Source organism: Triturus cristatus, chromosome 7, assembly GCF_964204655.1.
Source record: "Triturus cristatus chromosome 7, aTriCri1.1, whole genome shotgun sequence".
Lineage (NCBI taxonomy): Eukaryota > Metazoa > Chordata > Amphibia > Caudata > Salamandridae > Triturus > Triturus cristatus.
Genome location: NC_140590.1, coordinates 519132551 through 519156572, shown reverse-complemented (window position 1 = coordinate 519156572; position 24022 = coordinate 519132551). Strand labels below are relative to the sequence as shown.

Sequence of the window (24022 nt, the reverse complement as noted above, 5' to 3'; positions counted from 1 at the left end):
CGGTTCCTTGAAGAGGTGATATATTGGGGCCAATTGGACTATAGCCAGTCGATGCACGGGGTAGGAATGATTGTTAGTCAAGGACTGGGATGTGGTCTTTAAGACTGTAGACTCCAATACAAGAGTGAATTTTTAAATGGTGTTTTTATCTGTTAAAAGACATGGGATGGTTTTCATTTCAGTCTAGGTGCCAAGATGGTCTAGCATTATGGAAATAATAAATACATACACATGTCCCAACTCAGGTTAAAGGTGAAATTAGCGCAGAGCTATGTTACTTTCCACAAAGGTTTGTGCTATTCAAATACTGACACACATACAGAGGGAGTTGTTTTTCAGATTTTAAGTCAGTGCAGTATGGAATTAATTTTTGATGGATCAGAATCAAACTCATATATACGCATATTTTGTAATGCCTTTCAAATACTTGATCCCTTCTTTTTTGACTGGGTGGAGAAGGTGCATAATGTGTTAACTCGTCTCTTATTAGCCACTTTTTTGTCTTCTTGTGAATTTTTCATTGAGTCGGCAGGGTACGGTGACAGCGTTCTGGTATCTGATTCCAAGATGTATTAGAGTGTAGGAAATAGAGGGCACGATTGCAGGCTATTTGTGTTGAGGCTAGCGCTAGCTATACAGAGAGATAGGTACTACTGGGGAAGAACTGTAAGAGTACTACATTTGGAGTTTCTTTGCTGGACACAGGTGTAGGTGGTTATAGTGTTTTATTTTTTTTTTTTTGTTTTTTTTAAGTGCTGCAAACCACGATAGGCTAAAAGAATGAATGATGGACGGATCGTTGAAACTTTTCAGACACTCGCCTCCAGTCACAGATCTGGGTTGAATCCATCATCGCTCTTTAGCACACTTCGCCGCCCCAGTTCAGACCCAGCTATATGCAAATCAGTTTTGACCCTGTTCCTTATGAGAACAGCACAGCCCGAACTGCCAAGCCAAGTCTTCCCTGAACCAGAAACAAGCATCCTATGACAGATATTGGGGCACCACCCCTCATCAGCCAAGCTAGTTTGAATCCAGTGGCACATGAGCACGGGACCCACGTCTGGGCATACCCTCCCACTTAGGGCGACAAAAGTAAAAAGAGCAAATGATGGACGGAATGCTGAACCATAGGTTATAACAATCATAATTTTTTTATATTTTTTTGAGTTTCATAAGTTTTGTTTGGGTGGTTTATAGTCTAATTTCATCCTGACTTGTGTTTTTGTCTCGTTTTTTGCCTGTTTGGTATTGGTCTCATTCTAAGCTTTCTTTGGTAAGGTCATACGTTTCCTATTTTGTATTGAGGGCAGTGACCTCTGGGTTTCGTTTGGAATGGTTTCACATATTTTATTTAATATCGATCGTATGATTATTAACTCAACCTCTGAAGAGAGTTACAGGGTGTAAGTTGTGCTCCTAAAAGGTCATAGTTGGGTTAAAGTTTAGAAATTATTCTTTGTGATATTCAGTTTGGAGAAGAACAAGGTTTTAATAAAGTCATATGAATATTCTTTGGCAGGCCGTTCCAAAGTTTTGTTGCTTTCACTGAAAAAGTGTTTTCTCCGATTTCGCCTTTTTAGGTCGAGCCAAGCTGCAGCGCGCATGCACTGCTCACTCTGCGAGGCATGCTGTAATAGAGTATGTAGTGGAAGTCGCCGCCTACTCTCTGCCTATATTTGTCATTGGCTTGTGTCATTGTACTTCTTAAATGCTGACTTCTGATTCGTAGAAAGGCCTGTTAGTCCCTCCTTGGTACCGTCTTGCCTCCTTTAGTTACCACCCATAACAACTGGACATTTTATTTGGCTTGTTACAGGGTCTGCCTTATAAGTGGGTGAGCACTATTTTATTTATCGACACTGGGGACAATGGTGGCTGCTTATTTTGTATCTGCATGCTGAGTGCGTGCCCGACACCGCGCCCGGTTGCATTTTCTTTTTTTTTTACTTTAATACAGAGCGCAGCGCCCGCTAAGGGACACCGGGCTTGGTTGTATTTTTGGTGTTTTTTACTTTAATACGGAGCGCAGCGCCTGCTTATAGAACACCGCGCTCGTTTTTTTTTTTTTACTTTAATACTGAGTGCGGTGTCCCTAAAGTGGGCGCCGCGCTCTTATTTTTTTTACTTTCATAATAAGCAAGGCGACCATTTCAGGGACACTGCGCTGAACCTGGAGCAGCTTAGGCTTATTTGCTGCCCACTCCCTCCCCTCAGTCTACGCTTGCCTCCTCTTTTGGCACCCTCCCTCGCATGAGGGGGTGGAGCTTAGCGGCAATCTAAGGGAGTGAAAATAAGCCTTTGCAATGAAAAGGGTCTCGCATTGATGCAAGTTTGAGCTATTGGCATTGTAAATGAAAATGCATTTTATTTATGTTTAGGTTTTTAAGCATAAATAAAAGGCATTGTCATTTACAATGCCAATAGCTGAAACTCGCATAAATGTGAGGCCTATTGCAGTGCAAATGCTTGTTTAGATATAGGATGGAGAGTTGCTGTTCAACTGAGGATCTGATTTTGTGTTGGCTACTTTCGGGTAAGCCTGATTTGTAGAAATACAGCTCCTACCTTATTGACTCCGAGACTCAGTATTTTCTTTTATCTTCAAATTGAGGGTTCCCTGCCATTTACCAGACCGGACTGAAACTAATTTAAACATAACTGTACACAGTGGGCATTGCTTACGAATACCCCACCTGGGTATAAAACTCTACTACTACTTAACCTCTACCAGCCAAACAAAATATGTGGCACCAAAGAGATGGAAGTGCAGAGTGGGCAACAAAGGGCAGATGCAAAGGTGGGCACTGGTAAAGGAGAAAGGCCTTGGTTGAGAAGTGCCAGAGTCACCATAAAGGTATTTACTGTCACATCCTGATCTCTTGCCTACGATTATCCTTTGCAAAAGTTCCACAAAAAAATACGTGAAGAGTAAACACAGCAAGTACCAGCCATATTGATGCCATAGAGGCGAAAAGCACAGTGGAAATTCAACAAATTTAAACTCACAATGTAAAAATATGAGCCAGTTTTATTGCTTCCACTTGTTACCAACAAAATCAAAGCAAGAGACCCTTGGCACCTCTGCTCCAACTGACGATCTCCTCCCCTCATCTCCGTCAGACCTCACACAGATAACATTCTGTATGTCACATTACAAATGACATCCTGAAATTCTTAGCAACATCACGGAAAACTCAACAATAACACAGCGACACATCGCCTGTCCAAGACAAAAACAAAAGAATAAATAATCCAGAAAAAATGCTTGAAGTCTTTAGTTCCAACAACATGCAATGTGGATGGTACTAAAAACTACATATCTAGAAAATACACCAAGGCTAATTTTGCTCCGGTTGAATAAGTTCAGATTCTCTCTGGAGAAGAGGACATGGCAGCTCCAAGCAAGATTCACACAAGTGATCAGAATCCTTAAACTGGTGCAGTAGTAGCATTGGAATTAGATTTTACACCCTACTGGCAAATCCGATGGAACAAAGGTAAGAGACAGATATTAAATAAAAAAAAGAAGTGGCAAAAGAAAAAAACCACGAGGAACTCCACAGTTAATAGGAAGGAATGTGGAAATACAGGTGTCATGGTTCATACATTGGGCCCTATACTAAAGAAAGTAGCTGTACCAACAGAGTTCTTGCCCCAATGCTCTAACACATATTCCAATGAGGAAGTGATCACCCAAGTCTAAATCCACCGAGAGATCTAGCATAGTAAACAGTCAGAATGAGGATGAAAGCAAGTTGTCCCACACAATATCCAGGTCTAAAACCAGAATGGAGGTGGTCCAAGAAATAAAGGTAGCAGAAGGCTGACCTTAATTTCTCTGCAGGAACCTCTTCCAGGGCACTGGCATATAATAACAATTCAAACTCTGCCAGGAGTTTTGAGAAGACTGTCCATTTTAATACTAGAACCTTTTTTCGAGCACAGGCACCCAATAGCATTTTTAACTCTGCCAGGAATTCTTGAGATACTTCTTCGGATCCTGGGATATGACTGTGAATGGACTGGAGAAGCAGTAAGACAAGTGCATTTTTTAAGAATAAGAAAACCAATGATGTGGGCTGACTGACCCTAGATGAAAATGAAGGTCATGTGGACTTACAGCTAGATGAAATGAAGTAAATAGTGACCCCTGGGGAGGAAATCACCTTGCATTCTTACTGTTGGATTTAGCACTTGAACAGATAAAGAAATTATTACATTACTGCATCATTTATATACATATCTATACATACATTTTATATTTTTAAACCCCAGACTATTTCATTGCCTCCTGTATCTTAAACACAAAATCAATATTCTCAAAATATTTCTAGTGAAAAAAGGATGCTCCTACCTGGACCAAGAAGTGGGGACCGGTTTCTCTGGGCACTTGAATGGTGAGCTGGCTGTGGCTCAACCATATTTGCGTTAGTAGTGGTGGTAGTGGTGGCAGCTGTAGTGCCGTTCTGACTAGCTGGTTTGTTTCTATCCCACAAATTAACAGTTTTCTTATTGTAGTTATGAGGATCACCCCAGGCGGAAGTACCATCATCAATTTCCATCTTGCGTCGCATGGAGGGTGGTGACGGCTCCTCCCAACCAGTGGCCTCACAGTTGCTTTCCTTATGTTTGGCGGCGAGAGGTACAGTTACTGGTGCTGGCACTGGGACAGGCACAGGTGGTACTGGACCTGGTCCACCCACCCATCCGGACCCGGTCTGTTTAACAGATGAAGCTCCTCCCCAGCCACTCACATTGTTGTCCTGTGGCTTATTGGCCCAGTTCTGCTGAGGAAGAGGTTTTAATGATTCTCCCCAACTTGTACCTGGATTTGCCTTGGTGTTTGTGCTGTTCCCCCACCCACTATTCCCAGACCTTGCTGTAGTATCGTTCCAACCAGTTCCAGGCCTGTGGTCATTATCCCACCCAGGACTATTCTTCTTTCCATCTCCAATGTGCCCTGAGAGGGCTGAAGATTCTACCCAGTCTCCTCCCCCTGAAGTCCAGCCTGGGCTTGATTTCTGCCCGTCCCCCCAATTTTGAGATTTGGGCTTTTGAGGCTCACCCCAGGCAGGTGACTTGTCCTCCTGATTTGCAGGCCCACTCCAAGCATGGACACTTTTGGCAGCAGCAGCATTAACAGAAGTAGAGCTAGCAGAATCACCCCAACCCCCTTGGCCATTCGACAGTTTGTTGTTTTCTCCCCAGCCTGTGTTTGCTGGAATTGAAGCAGCAGGTGGGGAGCTAACCCACCCAGATACTGAAGAGGTATTTGTACTGTTCACGATGGACCCTTCACTCTTCCCCCCTGAGTTTGAAGGCTGAGGAGTTGTACCACTCCAAGCATCTGTCCCACCATCGTTCTTTCGCTCAGCCCGTGCTGCTTCATTAAAGTCCCAGGCAATGTTCTGCTTAACAGGAGTCTGACCCCATCCAGTATTAGACAAGACTCTTGGATCAAGGTCCTGTCGTGGCAACTGGATTTGTCCTGGGTCGATAATCCCGTTCTCCCCCCTTCGCCCATCACTAGCTCCTCCCGGTCCATTGTTTCCTTCATTTTGATTTCCAGCACTACCATTGCTCCCATCGCTAGTTGTGGTGCCGGTAGCTGCAGCTTTGGCCCAAGAGTTCCTTTGATCATTGGCAGGATGCTGACAGCTAATACTTGGGTTATCCCACCCTGTTGATCCTTTCCCATTGATGTCACTGTTGGAATGATGGTTTGGGGGTTTGCCCCATTCACCATTCACACCACTGGTGGTGTTACGACCAGCATTACTCCATGCTGCAGAATGCATACATCCAACATTTCCTCCTCCCCTTCCCCAGGCAAGTGCTCCAGGACCAGCAGATAGCCCAGAATCCCATACACTGACACCATTTCCTTCTTTCTGTACAGCATTGCTGGATCCATTATGTTTAGCACTTAGTGCAGAGTTCACAGTGTCTCCATTCCCCTGACTAAACCCAGAATTGCTGCTTAATGTGGCAGAATTACCTTGGGACATTCCCCACACTGAGCCACTCATTCCATCATCACTGCCCCCACTCACTTGAGAAACTGATGACCCATTAGCACCAGAAAGGCCTTTTATGTGGGGCTGGATGATGGACCCCATACCAACAGCCATCCCCCAGTTGGGCAGTCCATTTGTCTGCATTGCATTAATAGGGTTTGGTGAAGAGCTCAAGGGGCTAGTGTTATTTGGTCCATCAGTGTTAAGGTTCTGAGGTTGTACGCTGAAAGACACATTCTGAGAAGTGGACGTTTGTGGTTCTGTGCTCTCTTGTGGCAGCAAACTTCCCCACGCACTCATACTGCCACCTGGGTTTCCATTTTGGTTCCCCATGGTCGGACCTATGGCACTGACTGGACTGCCAATACTGGGAGGATTGGCTCCTCCCACAGTTCCATCATGCCCAAGAACAGGCCAGGCAGCTGGGTTGGCATTAGGGTTAAGGTTAAGATTAATGCCAGCATTGGAGGTGGAAGCACCCCAGCAGTTTTGGCTTCTACCATCCCCAATCATGTTGTCCATCTTTCCATCTCCATTACTGGCAGAGCAGTGGGAAAGTCCAGGGTTGGAGCCTGGGGCCACGCCCCAGCCCCTGGCTGAGTTTCCATTGCCATTCGCTCCACATGCTCCAAGGGCATTCTGGTTAGAAGTGCTTTGGACGAGTGCTCCATTGATGCCATTATTGCCATTGGTTTTCTTTGTATGTCCAGTGAAGTTGCCTTGGGCACTCCCTGTAGCCATGCTACTATTCTCCGACCCACAGTTAGAGGCAGCTTCAGTGTCTGTAGTACATTCCGAGGCAGGTACAGTCTCAGTTCCTGTAATGGAAGGCCACGCCTCCTTATCAGTGCGGTCTATTATCACTTTATCCCAGCTGCAATTGGCTTCACCTCGGAAAGTGGACTGCTGACCCCATTGGGAACTGTCATAGTGGTCTCCAAGTCCACTGTGCCCAAGATCTGAAATAAGGTAAAAATAGATTATCTCAAAACAAATGTAATATTAATTATAAAACAGTTTCTCAGAAACAGCAGTACTGCCTATATGCTGAAACTATTACTCAAACTCAGTGCATTATTGTTATCAGAAAATAGATGGAGAAACAACAGAGCACTGCACGTATGCTTTCTGACTATGAATAAGTCCTGTTTATTTAACATTTTTGGCCAAACAAATTTCTGTCTCATTGACAATATTTCCTCGGAACACCAAATGTTGAACTGGGAAGGAAAAATGCACCTGTCTTTGTTATATGAAGGAATGAGTCTTAGATGCATTTAAATATGGTAACAAGAAAAGGTTATTACACTCATGTTCTCTATAAAATCTTGTAATTTCCGAGCTTCTTTTGTCAGATAATTGTTCACCTAAGTAACAAAAGAAAGCAGGATTAACTCAAGAGAAGGAATTCCAAAGCACAAAATCCTTTTGTCTCTTCTAGAATGCAGTTCACTTCAATGTACTGATATGGTCCTAGAAGTTAGAAACACTCAGCAAGTGAGTTGAGCAAATAACGGAATAATGGTTTCAAAAAAATATTCACAAGTAATATTTAAAGGATGTAAGCAAAAACAGAAACACAATTACTGCGATAGATTTACAAGTTTGTTTGCCACCAGAAAACTGGAATGTTGTAAACTTGCTTATCCTTATTTACTGGGTTTCGCTGGTTACATTACCACAACTGATATCATTATATGAACGCACCTTTCAGTTAAGTAATACTGTGTGAGCAAGACCGAGATCCACTACTAATCTTCTGTCTTCAGCAATAGTGTCATAACTTGAATTATCTATGGCCCACCCATGAGCGCTAGGTTGACACCAAAAGATAACCTGAGTCCTGAAACTTAGTGGACGTCTTCTTCAGATATCCCTCATTAAATATTCCCTCAAACTCCTTACCAGATACCTTGTGACACCGAATGGTATACCTACAACGATCTTTTTGTTTTATTATTCGTTTTTTGCTACTACAAAACCAAAGCTCAGCAAGTGCATGGCACAAATAGTAATCACAGCAAGTCTCAGATCCTTAATCATATGGTACATACATATAAAGTGTGGGCATCCCCCGCACAATACAAACATATTAAAATGCAGGAGTAGTGCGAAACGTACATTACTCGGTTATTCACCAGTATATTTCACAGCTTGACAATCTTTGCCGTCAAGAAAGGTGCAATTAGCATCCAGTAGACCGGTTGGTTACAACCATTCTTGTAGATTGCATAGGTTCTTCCCAAGTCTTACACATGCGTGGAAGTACCCACCGTGAAACAACTGATCCTGCAAGACTATCTAGTAGATCCACCCAGATCTGCAAATGTTCAATCAAATCTTCATCCCCATTCGGCTAGTTTAATATTTTTTTCCTTTTTTTTTTTTTAAACCACAAAATTATCAGTTCATTTAAAAGGGAGAAATTTAAAATGAAGAAAAATATTTCTATTAAAAATTAAGGGGCTGATTACGATGTTGGGCGGATCGCCACCGCCTGCATGGCGGTGGCGATCCGCCAGACATTTCCCTCCGCCCGCCATCCATTTCCCCCCGCCATATTAGTATGACGGGGGACCCCGGCCGACGGAAAGACTGCTTGCCGGTTTTCAGCCGGTCGACCAGTCAACTGGGTGGAAAAGGGGCTGGATATGGTGGCGGTGTCCGCCATCCATATTAGAATAGGCAGCGGTGCAGGGCTTTCCATGGCGGAGACCCCGCCCATGGAAAGCCAGGCGGATTTTGCTTACGGGGGCCCACCCCCAGGGTATTGGGGGATTCGCGGGTGTACATGGGGTACCCCCCTACATTGTCATGGACACGGTGGCAGGCACCGCGTGGTGCCTGTCACCTTGTGCATTACAATGCACAATGTGTATTCCCAGCATTGTGGCGGGCAGTGCTGTGAGCACCACAATGGTGGGAATAGAGGATGCCACCGCCGCTATGGAATCCTAACTGCCGGTGCGTGACCGCTGCACCACTGGCGGCCGGTCCCAGCACCGCTAGGGTGGCGGGCGGACTTTCGTCCGCCCGCCATTCTAATCGGCCCCTAAGTCTTAATATTTTTCACCACTTTCAGTTTGGCCAATTACGTTGCAATGTTTTATGAAGCATGTATCTTCACTTTGAATTCCTCACATTTAAATAAATGGCTGTATTTTTCAGTTATAAATATGGCACCATGTTTACAGGCCACTGGGAGGAAGATGCCTGCGGTTTGAAAATGTGGCACTTTGGAAGGGAGAAAATGTAAATGATGAGATTTATGGAATCCATATAAACAAAGTTAACTCTTAAGCAGGGCTACCGGTTTTATGGTATTTATTTGTTTAACATTTCCATCTGTATTTATCCATATTTATTTTGTGTTCTATGAATAAAAGAAGTTGTAAAATTGTATATTTCCACACTTATTAAAACTGATAAATGCACACTCATACTTTGACGCCTGTTGTGTTTTACCAAATTAGGTAGCTAAATCTAAAATAACAATACACCTGCTGTTAAATATTAGCAATATACTACAAATGCATGCTGACATATGTTATTTAAGGAAATCTCATCTGGTTTTTAACTCCCCATGACATCTATCTGCTCAGCGGTTGGCTTGGAAGTGATGAAGATAGTATAGAAAGTCACTCAAAAGAAGCCACATTTTCTGTATTATTCCATTTTTTTAAAATAAATGCAACCAGGAAACACTTTGTTTTTTGTCTGTGTTTATCTGTAAAAATCAGTAAAAAAGGGAAAACTGGGAGCCTTGCTCTTAAGTTTAGTTTTCTCCCATTTCAAAGTTTTGCCTTCAGAGACAGCAGACATCTTGCTCCCAGTTACTGTTAGACACAGTACCATATTTATAGCTAAAAAAATATACATTATTTTAAGTAGGAGAAATTTATCGAGTGCAGAAAAATGTTTTTGAAGAACATTTTTCTACATGTTAATTATTTCCTATTTAAAAAAAATACATTGTATGTTTGTGTTAGACATGTAACACTGCCAATTATGGTGAAAGTTATGTCCTGTGACACAAGTACATACAATACAGTCTTTCAGTCACCCACACATATATATCCCATTCATATGCACACATGTTGAAACATCCTCAAAGGCCACGCTCTGACCCGCACATGGCAGCCCTGTCATAATGCCCCTGTTCAAAGTATTTAGTTCAAACGATAGTATCTGTGTCTATGGACATTAGGCTTTAAGTTAATGAAGCTGGGCGTGGAGATGTCTGATATTCACTGACCAGAAGCAGCTCTCACTACAGAAAAGGTTGGAAAATATTTTATTTCACAGTCTCGCCTTTTTTCTTCATCACATATGAGAGCACCTTCAAATATGTGAGTTTAGCATGTCTGCTCAGCAAAATAATTTTCTTAGAATTAATAGACTAAACTTTGCTCCTTGTGTAATAAGAATCTAGCACACATATAGGATACACATAACCCCTGAATTGCTTATTTGTTCACTTATAGCATTGTCTTCAGGTAAGGGACAGGAATGTTTCTAGGTTATGTTAAGAAACTCTCACTTGTAATAACTATATTACTAATGTATGATGTGGTAGTGCACTGTCATTTACAGACAGCACATTTTTCACTGATATGGCAAGAAACATTCAGACCGACATGCAGTTTTGCCGATAGAACTATAGTGTCATCACCAAGTGCTCTGATTTGTTTTATTATTAAAATCTTTGTTTCAATCAGATTTCATAATCGCAAAAAAGTGCTTTAGAAATTGCGGCTTTGAAAAAAAATATTTGCACAGTTCCTTTACATGCTATTTAAATGTGTGTCAGAAAGAAAATAAACTGGCATTCTACAACCCTTCATTCCACAATCCCTGTACCCGAGCAGGATTGTCAGACAATTCACTTTACAAAATCCTCTAACTTTGCAATTAAAGCATGAAAAGCAATCATCAATCTCCAGGATGCGATAACTAACAAACTGTAAGACAAACTGACATTTCTCCTCTGTCTTTGAAACACAACAAATGTGACAAGATAAAAACAAGCTTAAAATCAATCTTTATTGCTCATTCACTTTCTGAATGAACAGAACACCTGGTCTTTGCCAGCTAGAACTCCTCTCGCCAGAATGGGCCAGATATTATTTTACACCTTAGCGAGTGAGCGAGGATTGTGCAGCGAAAACCTGGTACAATTCAGGCGCTGCACCTCCACAAGCTTCTCCTCTTGTAACTAAGTACCTTTGTAAATGCCTCCAAACCCCATAAATCAGACCAAGAAATTACCCCACACCACAACCCTCAAAGTGGTGCTCAATAACTGCGCCATGGGTTTCAAGATGTGGTATCAGTGAGTAGCCCCGTCTAAAGTCAACACGTAAAATGTGTTGCTGCCACTAGCCCTAGGGTATATTCCAGCATTTGCAGAGAGAAATCCGACGCAAACCTGCCTAGGTATTGGACCCACTGCACAGAACAAGCAGCCAATTTTGAGACAAAATGCAATCCAACCTACTATAGGTATTGTGGGTCAGTGAATCACAAGAATACTCTTTGGCTGTAGGATGAAACTCTCCATATATCTATGCACTCCATAACATTTGTGAGCTTTTGTACCCTGCTTTGGGGGTAATCTAGCAATCCATTCAGGATGCAATTAAAATCCTTCGCCCATATATTCAGAGCATCAAGCAGGTCCTGTATCTTATTGTAAAGAACAAGTTACTTACCTTCGGTAACGTTTTTTCTGGTGGATACAGTATCTGCCTGTGGATTCCTCACCTTGTGAATATCCCCTGCGCCAGCATTCCACGGAACTTTTCTTTCCCAGCACTCCACGTCGACGTGGGCGACGTCACAATGCATCGGCTCCGCACGCGACTCCGTACGACGTCACCGGAGCCATAAGAAGGCCACGTCGGCGTGATAACGTCAGTTCCACCCATTTTTTCCGTGCCTTCGAGGCGAACAGGTGAACCAACGACAACTCCAAGTATACACAGTATACAGTATACCAACATATATACACAGCATACAAATAAAAGAAATGCTAAACAAACCAGCATTGCCAACAAATGCACAAGAAAATATCAAAACATTCTCACAAGACCTCTTTCATGGTATACAAAGGTGGACAACGGGGAGGCGGGTGGGTCAGTGAGGAATCCACAGGCAGATACTGTATCCACCAGAAAAAGCGTTACCGAAGGTAAGTAACTTGTTCTTCTGATGGATACATCTGCCAGTGGATTCCTCACCTTGTGAATCGATTCCCACAGCAGTCCCCACTCCCGGAGGAGGGTGTCCACCTTCCTACACCAGAAAGTCTTGCAACACAGAGCGCGCGAAGTGGCCCTCCCTCCTCATCTCAGAGTCCAAGCAATAATGCTTTGCGAAGGTATGGAGGGAGGCTCAAGTCGCGGCTTTACAAATGTCTGCCACAGGAACACCCCGGGCCAAAGCAGATGTAGATGACTTAGCTGTAGTTGAATGAGCTCTAATGCCCTCAGGAGGGGTCTTACCAGCCAGTGCGTAGCAGATCTTGATGGCAAGGATAATCCATCTTGACAACGTGCGCTTGTGCACCGCTCTTCCTTTGGAATGTCCAACATAACCCACGAAGAGCTGATCGTCCAGACGAAAGTCCTTCGTTCTGTCCAAGTAAAAGCTTACAGCTCTCTTAGGGTCCAGGCGATGAAGCCTTTCCTCCTCTTTGGAAGGATGAGGAGGATAGAAAACAGGGAGAGTAATGGACTGCCCCAAATGAAACGGAGTGACAACTTTTGGCAGGAAAGCAGCCCTGGTCCTGAGAACCATCCTTCCAGCATGCAAGGTTAAAAACGGGGGTTTAGAACTAAGAGCTTGAAGCTCACTCACCCTCCTTGCCGAGGTTATGGCTACAAGAAAAACCACAACAGCCTCAAAGGACAGCTATGTAGAGGCTCAAATGGGGACCCCATCAGAAAGGTTAAAACAAGATTAAGGTCCCACTGAGGCATTACAAATGGAGTGGGAGGAAACATGTTTGTGAGGCCCTTGATAAACCTCAGAACAACCAGAGATTTAAAAAGTGACGGTTGATCTGGAAGGCATAGAAAAGCCGATAAGGCAGATAGATAGCCCTTGACCGTGGCCACAGCACAGCCCTTCTGAGCCAGGGAAAGAGCAAACTGAAGCACCTCAGAAAGATGGGCTTTTAAAGGGTCAATAGATCTCTCTCCACACCATTTAACAAATTTCGACCACCTGTAGGAGTAAATGGACTTGGTGGAGTGTCGCCTGGCCGACAAAATAACATCCACCACATCAGGTGGGAGAGAGAACGAACTCAGGTTGCCCCGTTCAATCTCCAGGCATGAAGGTGTAAGCTCTGGAGGTGGGGGTGTAGAACCTGCCCCTCCGACAGCGAGAGGAGGTCTGCCCTCAGAGTGAGATGGAGCGGAGGGCACGAGGAGAGGTGGAGAAGATCTGTGTACCACACCCTTCTTCGCCAATCCGGGGTAATCAATATAACTTGGGCCCGGTCTTGGCGAATCTTCCTCAGAACCCGAGGAATCAAGGGTATGGGAGGAAACGCGTAAAGGAGCTGCAAACCTCAACTCAACTGAAACGCGTCCCCCAACGCCCCCTGCATCGGATACTGGAGACTGCAGAATGACGGGCAGTGCGCGTTCTCGAAAGTGGCAAACAGGTCCACCCGAGGAGACCCCCACGTCCGAAAGACGTGAAGAACCACCTCCGGATGGAGCCTCCACTCGTGGTCGGTGGAGAACTGCCGACTGAGACTGTCCGCACGTACGTTCAGCAACCCGGCCAGATGATTTGCCTACAGACAAATCTGATGGTCCTGAGCCCAGGACCAAAGACGCAGAGCCTCTCTGCATAGACAAAGAGACCCCACTCCTCCCTGCTTGTTGACATACCACATCGCGGTCGTGTTGTCTGTCAGGACTTGAATCGACTGACTGCGAAAGGAAGGGAGGAAGGCCTTGAGCGCCAAACGAATCGCCCGCAATTCCAGAAGGTTGATGTGAAGCAACCTTTCCCCTGGAGACCAAAGCCCTTTGATCTCCAGATCCCCCAGATGTGCACCCCACCCTAAAGTGAATGCATCCGTTATCACTGTGGCCACCGATGGAGGTAGATGGAAGGGCTTTCCTTGTGACAGATTGCCCTTTACTCTCCACCAAGACAGATCCGCTGCAGCTTCTCTGGAGATCTTGATTGACTCCCTGAGATCCCCGTTGTGCTGACACACCACTGGAACGCCCTCATGTGCCAGCGTGCGTGGTTGACCAACAGAATGCAGGAGGCGAACAGACCGAGCAGGCGAAGGACCTTCAGAACTGGAACAACCGCTCCACTGTGGAATAAAGGGACCATCTCCTGAATGTCGAGAATCCTTTGAGGAGGAGGGAATGCTCGACACAGTAGTGTCCAGTACTGCCCCTATAAACAGGTTGCGTTGAGAGGGCACCAGGTGAGATTTGGGTACATTGATCGAAAAACCCAAGTCGAATAACAGCTGAGAAGTCACCTGCAGATGACGCTGCACTATCTCTGGGGACTCTGCCTTCAGAAGCCAGTCGTCCAGGTAAGAGAAAACCAGGATCCCCGACCTCCTGAGATGAGCAGCCACCACTGCCATCACCTTTGTGAAGACTCGAGGTGCGGTAGTAAGACCATACGGGAGGACCGCAAATTGGTAGTGTTGCGACCCAACCGTAAAACGGAGATACTTCCTGTGCGACTTCAGGATTGGGACATGGAAGTACGCGTCCTGTAAGTCGAGCGACACCATCCAGTCTCCTTGCTGCAACGCTTGAAGAACCTGCGCAAGGGTCAGCATCTTGAATTTCTCCTGTCTCAGGTAAAAATTCAAGATTCTGAGGTCCAGAATCGGACGCAATCTGCCGTCCTTTTTGGGAATCAGAAAATACCGGGAGTAGCATCCCTGACCCCTTTCCTGCTCCGGAACCACCTCTATTGCACCCTTCTGAAGCAAGGCTAGAACTTCTTTCTGCAGGAGAAGCAGATGGTCTTCCGAGCAATAACCTTGGCAAGGAGGGTAAGGGGGAGGAAACTCCCGAAAGGGAAGGGCGTACCCAGTCTCTACGAGGTTCAAAACCCAAAGGTCGGTTGTAACAGATTTTCAACCCCGTAGAAAGTAGGACACCCGACCCCCCCACAGGTCTTACATGATCCGGGATAGGGGATCTAGGGCTGCTTCCCTGAAGCCTCATTTGGAGCAGAGGAGGAAGAAGAAGGGTTGCGTCCAGAACCTCTCGGACCCCTTTGCTTCCCTCTATAGGACCTATAGAGGGAATTCTGCTTCTGTTGCTGCTGCTGCTGTTGGGGCTGTCGGAAGGAGCGAAAGGATGATCTTCCGAATCCCCTAGACTTACGAAAAGCTGTACCCCTAGTAGGAGCCTGCAGACCCAAGGACTTTGCCGTCAATCTGCTGTCCTTAAATCGTTGAAGGGCAGAGTCTGCCTTTTCCCCAAACAGTTTCTGTCCGTCGAAGGGCAGATCAACCAATGTGGCCTGAACATCCGCGGAGAATCCAGAGGAACGGAGCCAAGCCTGCCTCCTTGCGGCTATAGACGACCCCATAATTCTTGCCACCGAGTCCGCCGTATCCAGCCCAGACTGGATCACCTGCCTGGCAGCCGCCTGAGTGTCCGCAACAACCTCCAAGAAGGACGACTTATCCCCCTCAGGCAACTTAGGGGCCAAAGATTTAATAGAGTCCATCAAGGCATGAACATAACGCCCCAGCAAGCATGTGGCATTAGATGATTTCAGCGCCATACTTCCTGAGGAGAAGGACTTCTTGGCCACCTGATCAATTTTCTTTGATTCCCTATCAGCCGGAGACTGAGGGAAAGCACCCGAAGCATGTTTTGAACATGAAGCCTGCACAACTAGGCTCTCCGGAGATGGATGCGTTGACAAAAAATCCGGATCTCCTGGTGCAACTCTGTACCTTCTTGCCACCTGTCTGCAAACCGCCGGAGAAGAAAGAGGTTTCCTCCACACCTCCAACACCGGTTCCAAGATGGCCTCATTGAAAGGCAACAAAGGCTCCGAAGCGGACGTCGGAGAGTGCAACACCTCCGTAAGCAGGTTAGACTCGTACTCCACAGAGGGTAGCTGCAGATCTAACAACTCTGCGGCTTTCTTAATGACCACATGGTAGGGTGCCAATTCCTGTGGAGGAGAAGATCTTGCAGAAGTATGCTCCCACTCTGGGGTAGTATCCAAACCACTTGCTTCTTCTATCCCTTCAAACTCATCCGAAGAAGAGTCGACTTCACCTTCTTCCACCTCTGCTCGATATCTCCCTTCCTCCAATACCCGTTGGGCCTCCCGTCTTGACCGGATCCGGGGAGCCGGCGTCGTCGACGTCGTACGCAGCATCGGTGGAGCCAGAGGTACCGGAGTCGGAGGCGCCATAGGTGGAGTCGGCGGCGCCGGATGCGGCACCGATTGAGTCGGCCTCGGCGTCGAGGAAGGCTCCGAAGACTGATGGTCCATCCGAGGTAGAGTCGGATCCCCAGCCGGCGCCGGAAACTGCCAAGAAGGCGCCATCGGCATAAAGGGCAGAAAGGGGGCCTGAGCATAATGCTGCGGCACCCCTAGCGTATACGCCATCGGACCCACGGGACCAGTTGGTGCTCCGGATGGGAAGGCAGCCCTATTAAAAATACCATACATGGCATTCAGAAAGCTTGAGGAATCTGTACCTGGAGCCGGGAATTGGGGATAAGGGACCGACCCTGTATCCCTTTGTGGAGTCACCGGCATCGGCTCCGCAGTATCATCCACCGGAGCAGCAGAGTCATCCGGCACCGGAGCAGCCTCTTCCTGTACTTGCTCATCCAAAGGAACATCAGACTCCACTTGACCCGGAGTCGAAGCCTTAGACGGAGCCGGTGACTGCGTCGGGGAACGAGCTGGAGCCCGCTTCGGCGAGGGAGACTTCGGAGACTTAGAAGGAGAAGGTGACAAGTCCTTGCTCCGACGTCGACGGGGCGAAGCCGACCTCGACTTCCTGGACTTCGAGGACTGACGCCGAGAAGAATGCTTCCTCTTCTTGTGGTGTTTCTTGGACTTAGACGACCTCGAAGTTGATGACCCCCGCCTCGACTTCTCTTTTTTTCTCCCTCTCTTCTACTCACCGATCTTCTTCATGAAGAGCTTAGTCTTCCTCTCCTTCAGCGCTTTAGGATTCATGCTCCTACAGCACCCGCATTCTTCCATATCGTGGTCTGAAGTAAGGCACCATAAGCAGTCCTGATGCGGATCCGTCATGGACATCAGGCCTCCACATTCCCTACAGGGCTTAAAGCCCGACTTCCTCGTCGAAGACATACTGAATTTAACACAGTAACACAGCTAAACTACAAAGTAGCTAGAGAGCACTGGAAAAAACCGTTGCGCGTCGACGGCGCGGAAAAAAGGGAACTGACGTCATCACGCCGACGTGGGCTTCTTATGGCTCCGGTGACGTCGTACGGAGTCGCGTGCGGAGCAGATGCATTGCGACATCGCCCACATCGACGTGGAGTGCTGGGAAAGAAAAGTTCCGTGGAATGCTGGCGCAGGGGATATTCACAAGGTGAGGAATCCACTGGCAGATGTATCCATCAGAATACTGGCTACTGTTAGGGGCATAAACATTAACAATACATACTTCTTGCCCATCCAGTGTACCATACACAAGGAAATGAACCTCAAAACAGGGCTCGAAAAATCAGAAAAATGGTACTAGTCCTGCAGGTCTAGTCCCTTGGAAAATCCCCTCTACCTCACTGCAACCTACTTGACCTCCGTCTCTGAAAACGGAGCAAAAGTGACAAGATATCAAGATTTAAAGGCATCTTTATTGCTCATTCCCTTTGTGAGCAATACAAATGCCTTTAAATCTTGTTATTTTGTCACTTTTGCTCCGTTTTTAAATACAGAGGACAAAAGTTAGTTTGTCTTCCTACTCGCCAGAAAGGGAGAGTAGGACCTAAAAATAGCTCGTCCTCAAAAATTCTCCCTCGCAAATGCGAGCGGGCGAGTAGATTTGTCGAGCCCTGCAAAGTCATCCTCTGAATAATTTAATTTAAATGGCACTCCAGCCGCCACCCAGATTGAAAAACCCCTAGCAAAAGCTGAGAAAGTGGACGAATCAAAATGTACCCGAATTTTATTCTTACATTTATTTTGCCTGAATGAGGTGGGTCTCCTAATACAAGCAATATCAATCCTGTGTCGTTTAAGAAATGAGACTACCCATATCTTTTTTAGGTCGAGCCTGGCCAGCGCATGCGCTGCTCCGCAAGGCTTGCTGAATTAGAGTATGGACTTGAAGCCCCGTCCACTCCTCATCCATATTCGCCATTAACTTGTGTCACTGTCCTTCGTAAATGCTGGCTTCTGATTCGTTAAAAGGCTTGTTAGTCCCTCCTTAGTACAGCCTTGTCTTCATTTGTAACCTCCCATGAGGACTGGCCCTTTTACTTCGGTTGTTACACGGTACCACTAACTCAGAATGTAAGCACTATTTTCTTTAATGAGTTTCTCCTACTGCAGGCACGATATGCTTTCCTGCAACATTTCACTTTCCAAGCAGTCCAGGACAATGGCAGCAGCTTCTTTGAAATGCAATAGTTCTCGTATTTACAGGAGTTTGAGCTATTGGCATTGTAAATGACAATGCCTTTTATTTATGTGTTAGTTATCGAAACAGATAATAAAAGGCATTGTCATTTACAATGCCAATAGTTTAAACTCTCGCAAATGCTTGTTGTGTAAGCATTCAGCCCATGGACATTCCACGTCAGTATCCTATAATGCGGGCCATGTAGACATTTCCCAAACTGGTGCCAGTTTTGCCTCAGTCAGCGCCATAGGGGAACGGCAGACGCCACAAGATGCCAACTAAAATGGAGCCGATTAGAACCTACTGTGACTTCACTCTGCGCAATATCTATCTGAATTAGGCAACCCCCTCATTCCCCCCCCCCCCCAAAATCCTGGCTAAACACTTCTAAACATTTTACAAGAGTGTCTGTACAATGAATGCGATCCGTTGAACAAACTGATCAAGGGGCTTCCTGAAACTAAAGCTCCCATTCCTCCACCCCCTCCTTAGATCAGTATAGTTATAGCATGATATACACTATTATGAAGTACAAGGGAGTATTGATGTAACCATCCCTTCCAACCACAACCCTTAGGCACCCCCGCAGCTGAGAGAAGTAAACACTCAAGCTGCCCTACCTAGCTAACCAACCTCTATCACTATGCACTCCAACCGTTGCACTAGTCTGCACCAGTATCAATTACTGTATTTCTGAACCCAGTAATACCACTTTATGTAAAGGCAAAAATATACCTATCCTGCCAACATTATCAGCATCATTCTCCTGGAGTTTCCAGAGAACAGTCTCAATCCACCAAAGAGGCTTCCACAGGAGTGGTCAGGAGAGTTCTCCCTCATTCCCAATATCCCATCTTCCTCCACCACCAGTGTGCCCAACCCTGCCCCGCACCCACTGCCCACTTCAGGAGCCAGACTGTCTTGATCATAGCGTAGATCGGCTAGACCAACGAAGCTCGAAGCTGCTCCCTAATGTCCCAGCCTGGTTACCAACAGCCAGCCAGTCCCAGACCATGCAAAACACACAGCATATAATTCAGTCCAATTGCCCTGAGTGTCTGATTAACAGGCTAAAATGTACATCACATATGTTGCACTGTTTGCATGAAATCAGGGAAGATCCAGACGAACGCCCCATCATAGCAGCTTTCAGAGTGCTCCTTGGCCCATCTCAGGATGATGCTCCTTTCCTTGTAGTTTACAACCTTGGCGATGAGGGCTATGGCTGGAGTGCCCAGTGGATGCATTGGGATCAGCATTCTATGTGCCCTCAATTATAAAGCGCAGAGTTCCACAGGACAAAGGGCACTCTTTAGGCAGAGTTCTAAGAAATTTTCTGGGTGTCATCCCTCCACCCACTCTGGAAAACCTACTAAGCGCAGGTTATACCCGTGCACCCTTCCCATCACATCCTCAACTCTATTATCCAGATGGTGGGTCAGCGCAGACTAGGAACGCACAAGTATTACAAGTTCTGCTAGTTCCAGTTTCATATGCTGCAAATTTTTTCTCCTTTTGGATCGCTTGTTTACATACCTGCCCTATGTCCATTCTCAGGAGATTAACCTCCAGAGATATAGCATCCATCTTGTTCTCCAACATGTGGCCACAGTTCTCGCTGGTAGCTAGTGTCTGCGCCCCAGAGGGACCCTCTGTTGTCACCGGAGGAACAGTTTTAGCCTGCGCTGAGGTAAATTGATCCATTTTAGTTTACTGAGCAGAGCGAGTCCCTTTATCTTTCAACATGTTGCAGTGGGCAGTGTTACTTTGATAAGCTTAAAAAATGGAGAAAACCTCGGAGATCGAACGCACAACCAGCTTTTATTCAAGTAAAAATATTGCTATTGGCCACTCACACATGGGGAACACTACTGTGTAACAAGCAGGGGACATTCACGTTTTAACACTTTCATACTGGTCTATATAGTAAAACAATAAAAGGATCTGCTCAAAGCTGTCGAATAGCAAGAAAATTCCGTCCTTAGAGAAATACAGTCGAAATTTAAACTGGCTTCGCCCTAATAGACGGTGTCTAAAATGGATTCCATGACCGGTTTGAAAGGTCACGTTTCGTCCACACATCAGGACGACATCCAGAATTTAAAGTCTTGCCACCATGTGTGCAATACTTAACAGGATGTTTGTCCCCAACTGTGTTTGCACGGACGACTGCAGTCATCTTGCCCTACTCTCTAGCAGACCATCAACAGAAAATGGAAAAAATAAGAAATGCTTATTCCACACTGCTTACATCTTGGCTTTGACCTTCCAGAACTGACATGCACATGTTTTTCCCCTTGACTTTATTTCCTTTTTTTACATATTGATGCGATAAGGCAATGATGTGTAACCAGTGTAATTCACAAGAAGAAAATGAAGCCGGCAGCTCTCCGAGACAGCGCCCATCAATCAGATTCTGAAATGGTACTGAGACAAACAATAGAAGGCAACGGATAATCCATCAGTAAGTGAACGCCATTCTACCTAGCAACCTTTTTATGTCAGCTTCAACCTTTCGTATCAGCAAGCCCACTGAGATTGAGAAATGCTTTGGAACCAGGCTCATCGAATGTAGAGATAATTCCAATTACCACTCCCGTCTGGTGTAAATCAAACAAAGTGGTGCCGCCTCCTATTTGATACTGTCTTGGGAATAGAGGGAGAGGGAAAGAACGAAATAAAGTATTCTAATACTCCATAAACCAGGGTGATATTTGTTTTGTGTGAACAGCTGGGCACTAGGACAAAAGGACAATGAGGTGCATTAGGGGTCAATGAGATCAAGAAGCATTTTGGTGATGGAACCAATTTTAGCCCGTCTGGTTTTCTGTGGGGAAATCGGGAGATAATCTTAGAGGCCAGTGCATCTGAAAGGTCTGTAGGTGTGGGGTGGAGCCCAGATGCCAGGTAAGCTATTATGTGCTTATTCTTACACCAGGTCCTGCTGGTATTTAAGAGGCACTCATCTGTTAGTAAACGACCTGATTGTGATGCACGTCATTTTGCCTCAGCACCCATCAAACCAGAACTGACTGGGCACAACAGGCAGCAATATGCATATGGCTATGACAACAGCATTGACGCATGAGAAGGTGCCAAGTAGAAAAACCACGAGTACTCTACATTGCAGGATAACCCAGGTACAAAAGCAGTTAGTTTTACAGTCTGTGTTGCGGACACTACTACCATTTCAATAGTTTAGCATGTGCCACGTCCTCCATTGGAGCAAACACTGGGAATATGTGTTATTCCACTCATGACTTCAAGGGTGTGTCACATTTCTACCAAAACAGGATTTTCATTAAAATTAATAGATGTAAAGCAACAGTGTAGAGTGATTGTTACAAGGCGAGAATCCGACCTGAATAGGAAAGTCCATGCGCTGAATTTAGTGAAAAACACCTTCCAAAATGAAGGCATGAGCTCCTGTTTAAATAGAGCCAATGTCAAAGTACTTCAAATTAAGGCTCCTACCTAGGCAAGTATTTGCTAAGACACATTAAGGGAAACTCAGTGGGACATCCGTTCCCTGACAAACCTTCTGGAGAAGGTCAGTGAACCATCTGTTTGGGAGAGGTCCAAAAAATATTGACCTGCAGTATCAGGAGTACTATTGTGCTCCAAATTAAGAATAATTCTTGATGCAGAATCCCACTGTCTGAAAGGAAAGAAGACCGTGAATGACAGAGAGAAAAGTTCATGTGTTTCCAGTTGCCGGGCTTTGTGGTTCGCCAGAGCGCCAAACGCCGGGCGAGCGAGCGAGCGATCAGAGTGTAAAGAGGCTGCTCTGCTCAGTTACCCACCCGCCCGCCCGCTGCTGTTGCCACTAAAGATACTCTGGGCACCGCTTGAGCTCGGGCAGGGGGCGCAGCTGGGGGTTCCTCCGCTGGCGGTGTCCGCGGTTTTGCCGCCTGCCGCTCGCCGCGTAGGAGCTGCACAGGAGCTGCCGGTTTGGACTCAGATTTGGTCCCAGCTGACAGGCGGGGGGAGCCTGGTGTCGGCGGCGACGCTGTTGGAAGAGGGTGCAGGAGCCCCAAAAGCCCTCAGGTATCTCCCCACAAAGGCAGGAGAGTGTCAGGAGGCGGTGTGACCTGAAGTAGCTGGAGCGGCCAGGGTGGGAGCCACAATTCCCCCGCAGCAAGAGGAAGCGAGGAGAAAGCCACAAGAGCAGCCCAGGAGAGTGTGTGTGAGCCAAAGGCCAACGGCCACAGGCTCCAGCAGAGCTGTGCATTGAGGAGAGCAGAGGTGAGCAGAGAGAGCTGGGGTACACCCTGAAAATAACTGCAATACCTGCACCATATTGTGGGACCGCCCTTGAGTATGTGATTGTATTCAAGCATATCAGTCTTTCGAAAAAAAAAACATTATCTTCACTTTCAATTCCTAAACGTGAACTAGATCACAAACAGTACATCTGGTGGTCTCTCTTTTTAAAAAAGCAAACACTCTACAACACTCTGCCCTGTTTCCAAACTGCTTAAACCATTTACCGTCGCTGGTCAGACTCTACAGTTCGTTAGAGTGTCGGCCCAAACAATCGGTTAAAAATAGATATGCAGTCAGGAAAAATAAGAGGAGGGGATAAGAATGAACACCTCCCAGCCCCAGCCAAAAATGGAAAAGATGAGGACAAGGAAGGAACTTTGACCGATATCACAGTTCAAAAGTGTAACCCTTCTGATACGTCCTCGGTAAATTTTGGCGCGCAACATATAGAGGGCATAGAAGTAATTGAAGCGGGAGGAGCACGGCATGAGTGTGGACCAACAATGGATGTACCAAACTTTATGGCAAAAGTCTTGGAAACAACATAAACAACTTCCACAGAGGCAGCCTCACAAGCTAAGTGCATCAATAGTAAGATGGCAAACCGCACGACCCTCAATAGGCATAACTCCTGCCCAAATAGCAGCAAACGGGCATTGATAACGGACTTCTTAAAGGTTGCTACTAAACCAACGGAGGAAATTCGGAGTCGTCATGTTACGAAAGCAACCAACTATACTAATTTAATTAATAACAACCAAGCCTCACAAAATAAAAAAGAGTCGTATTCGACCCCACCAGGGGATAGAAACACAATAAATACTGAGGCAGAATGGAAAGAAAAGAAAATTGCAGGTTTAGGTATCTCGGGTGATGAAAATCAGGAAACCCCAAGCCTCTAACAATTATCTCCTAAAATATTCTGCCCCCTGGAGATTCACCAAAGGAAAAATTCCGAGGTAACCCAGGTTCTAATCCATCACCATCAATCTCACCCGGATTTTCCATACCAGTCTCAAGAACACCAATATTCACCTGGTCATAATGGCCATAGCGATCAAGTTCATCATATTAAAAGTAACTCAACATATCAGTATAATAA

The 24022-nt window shown here is 45.8% G+C and overlaps 1 protein-coding gene across 9 annotated transcripts in view; it reads right to left on the bottom strand.

Annotated features, from left to right (window-relative positions):
• TNRC6C (trinucleotide repeat containing adaptor 6C) overlaps nucleotides 1–24022 on the bottom strand; it is an 854353-nt gene that overhangs the window by 502756 nt on the left and 327575 nt on the right. For all 9 annotated transcript variants that reach the window (XM_085616884.1, XM_085616886.1, XM_085616885.1 and 6 more), the window contains one exon: nucleotides 4358–6979. In XM_085616884.1, coding sequence (XP_085473010.1) covers nucleotides 4358–6979 — 2622 coding nt within the window. The remainder of the gene's footprint in view (nucleotides 1–4357; nucleotides 6980–24022) is intronic.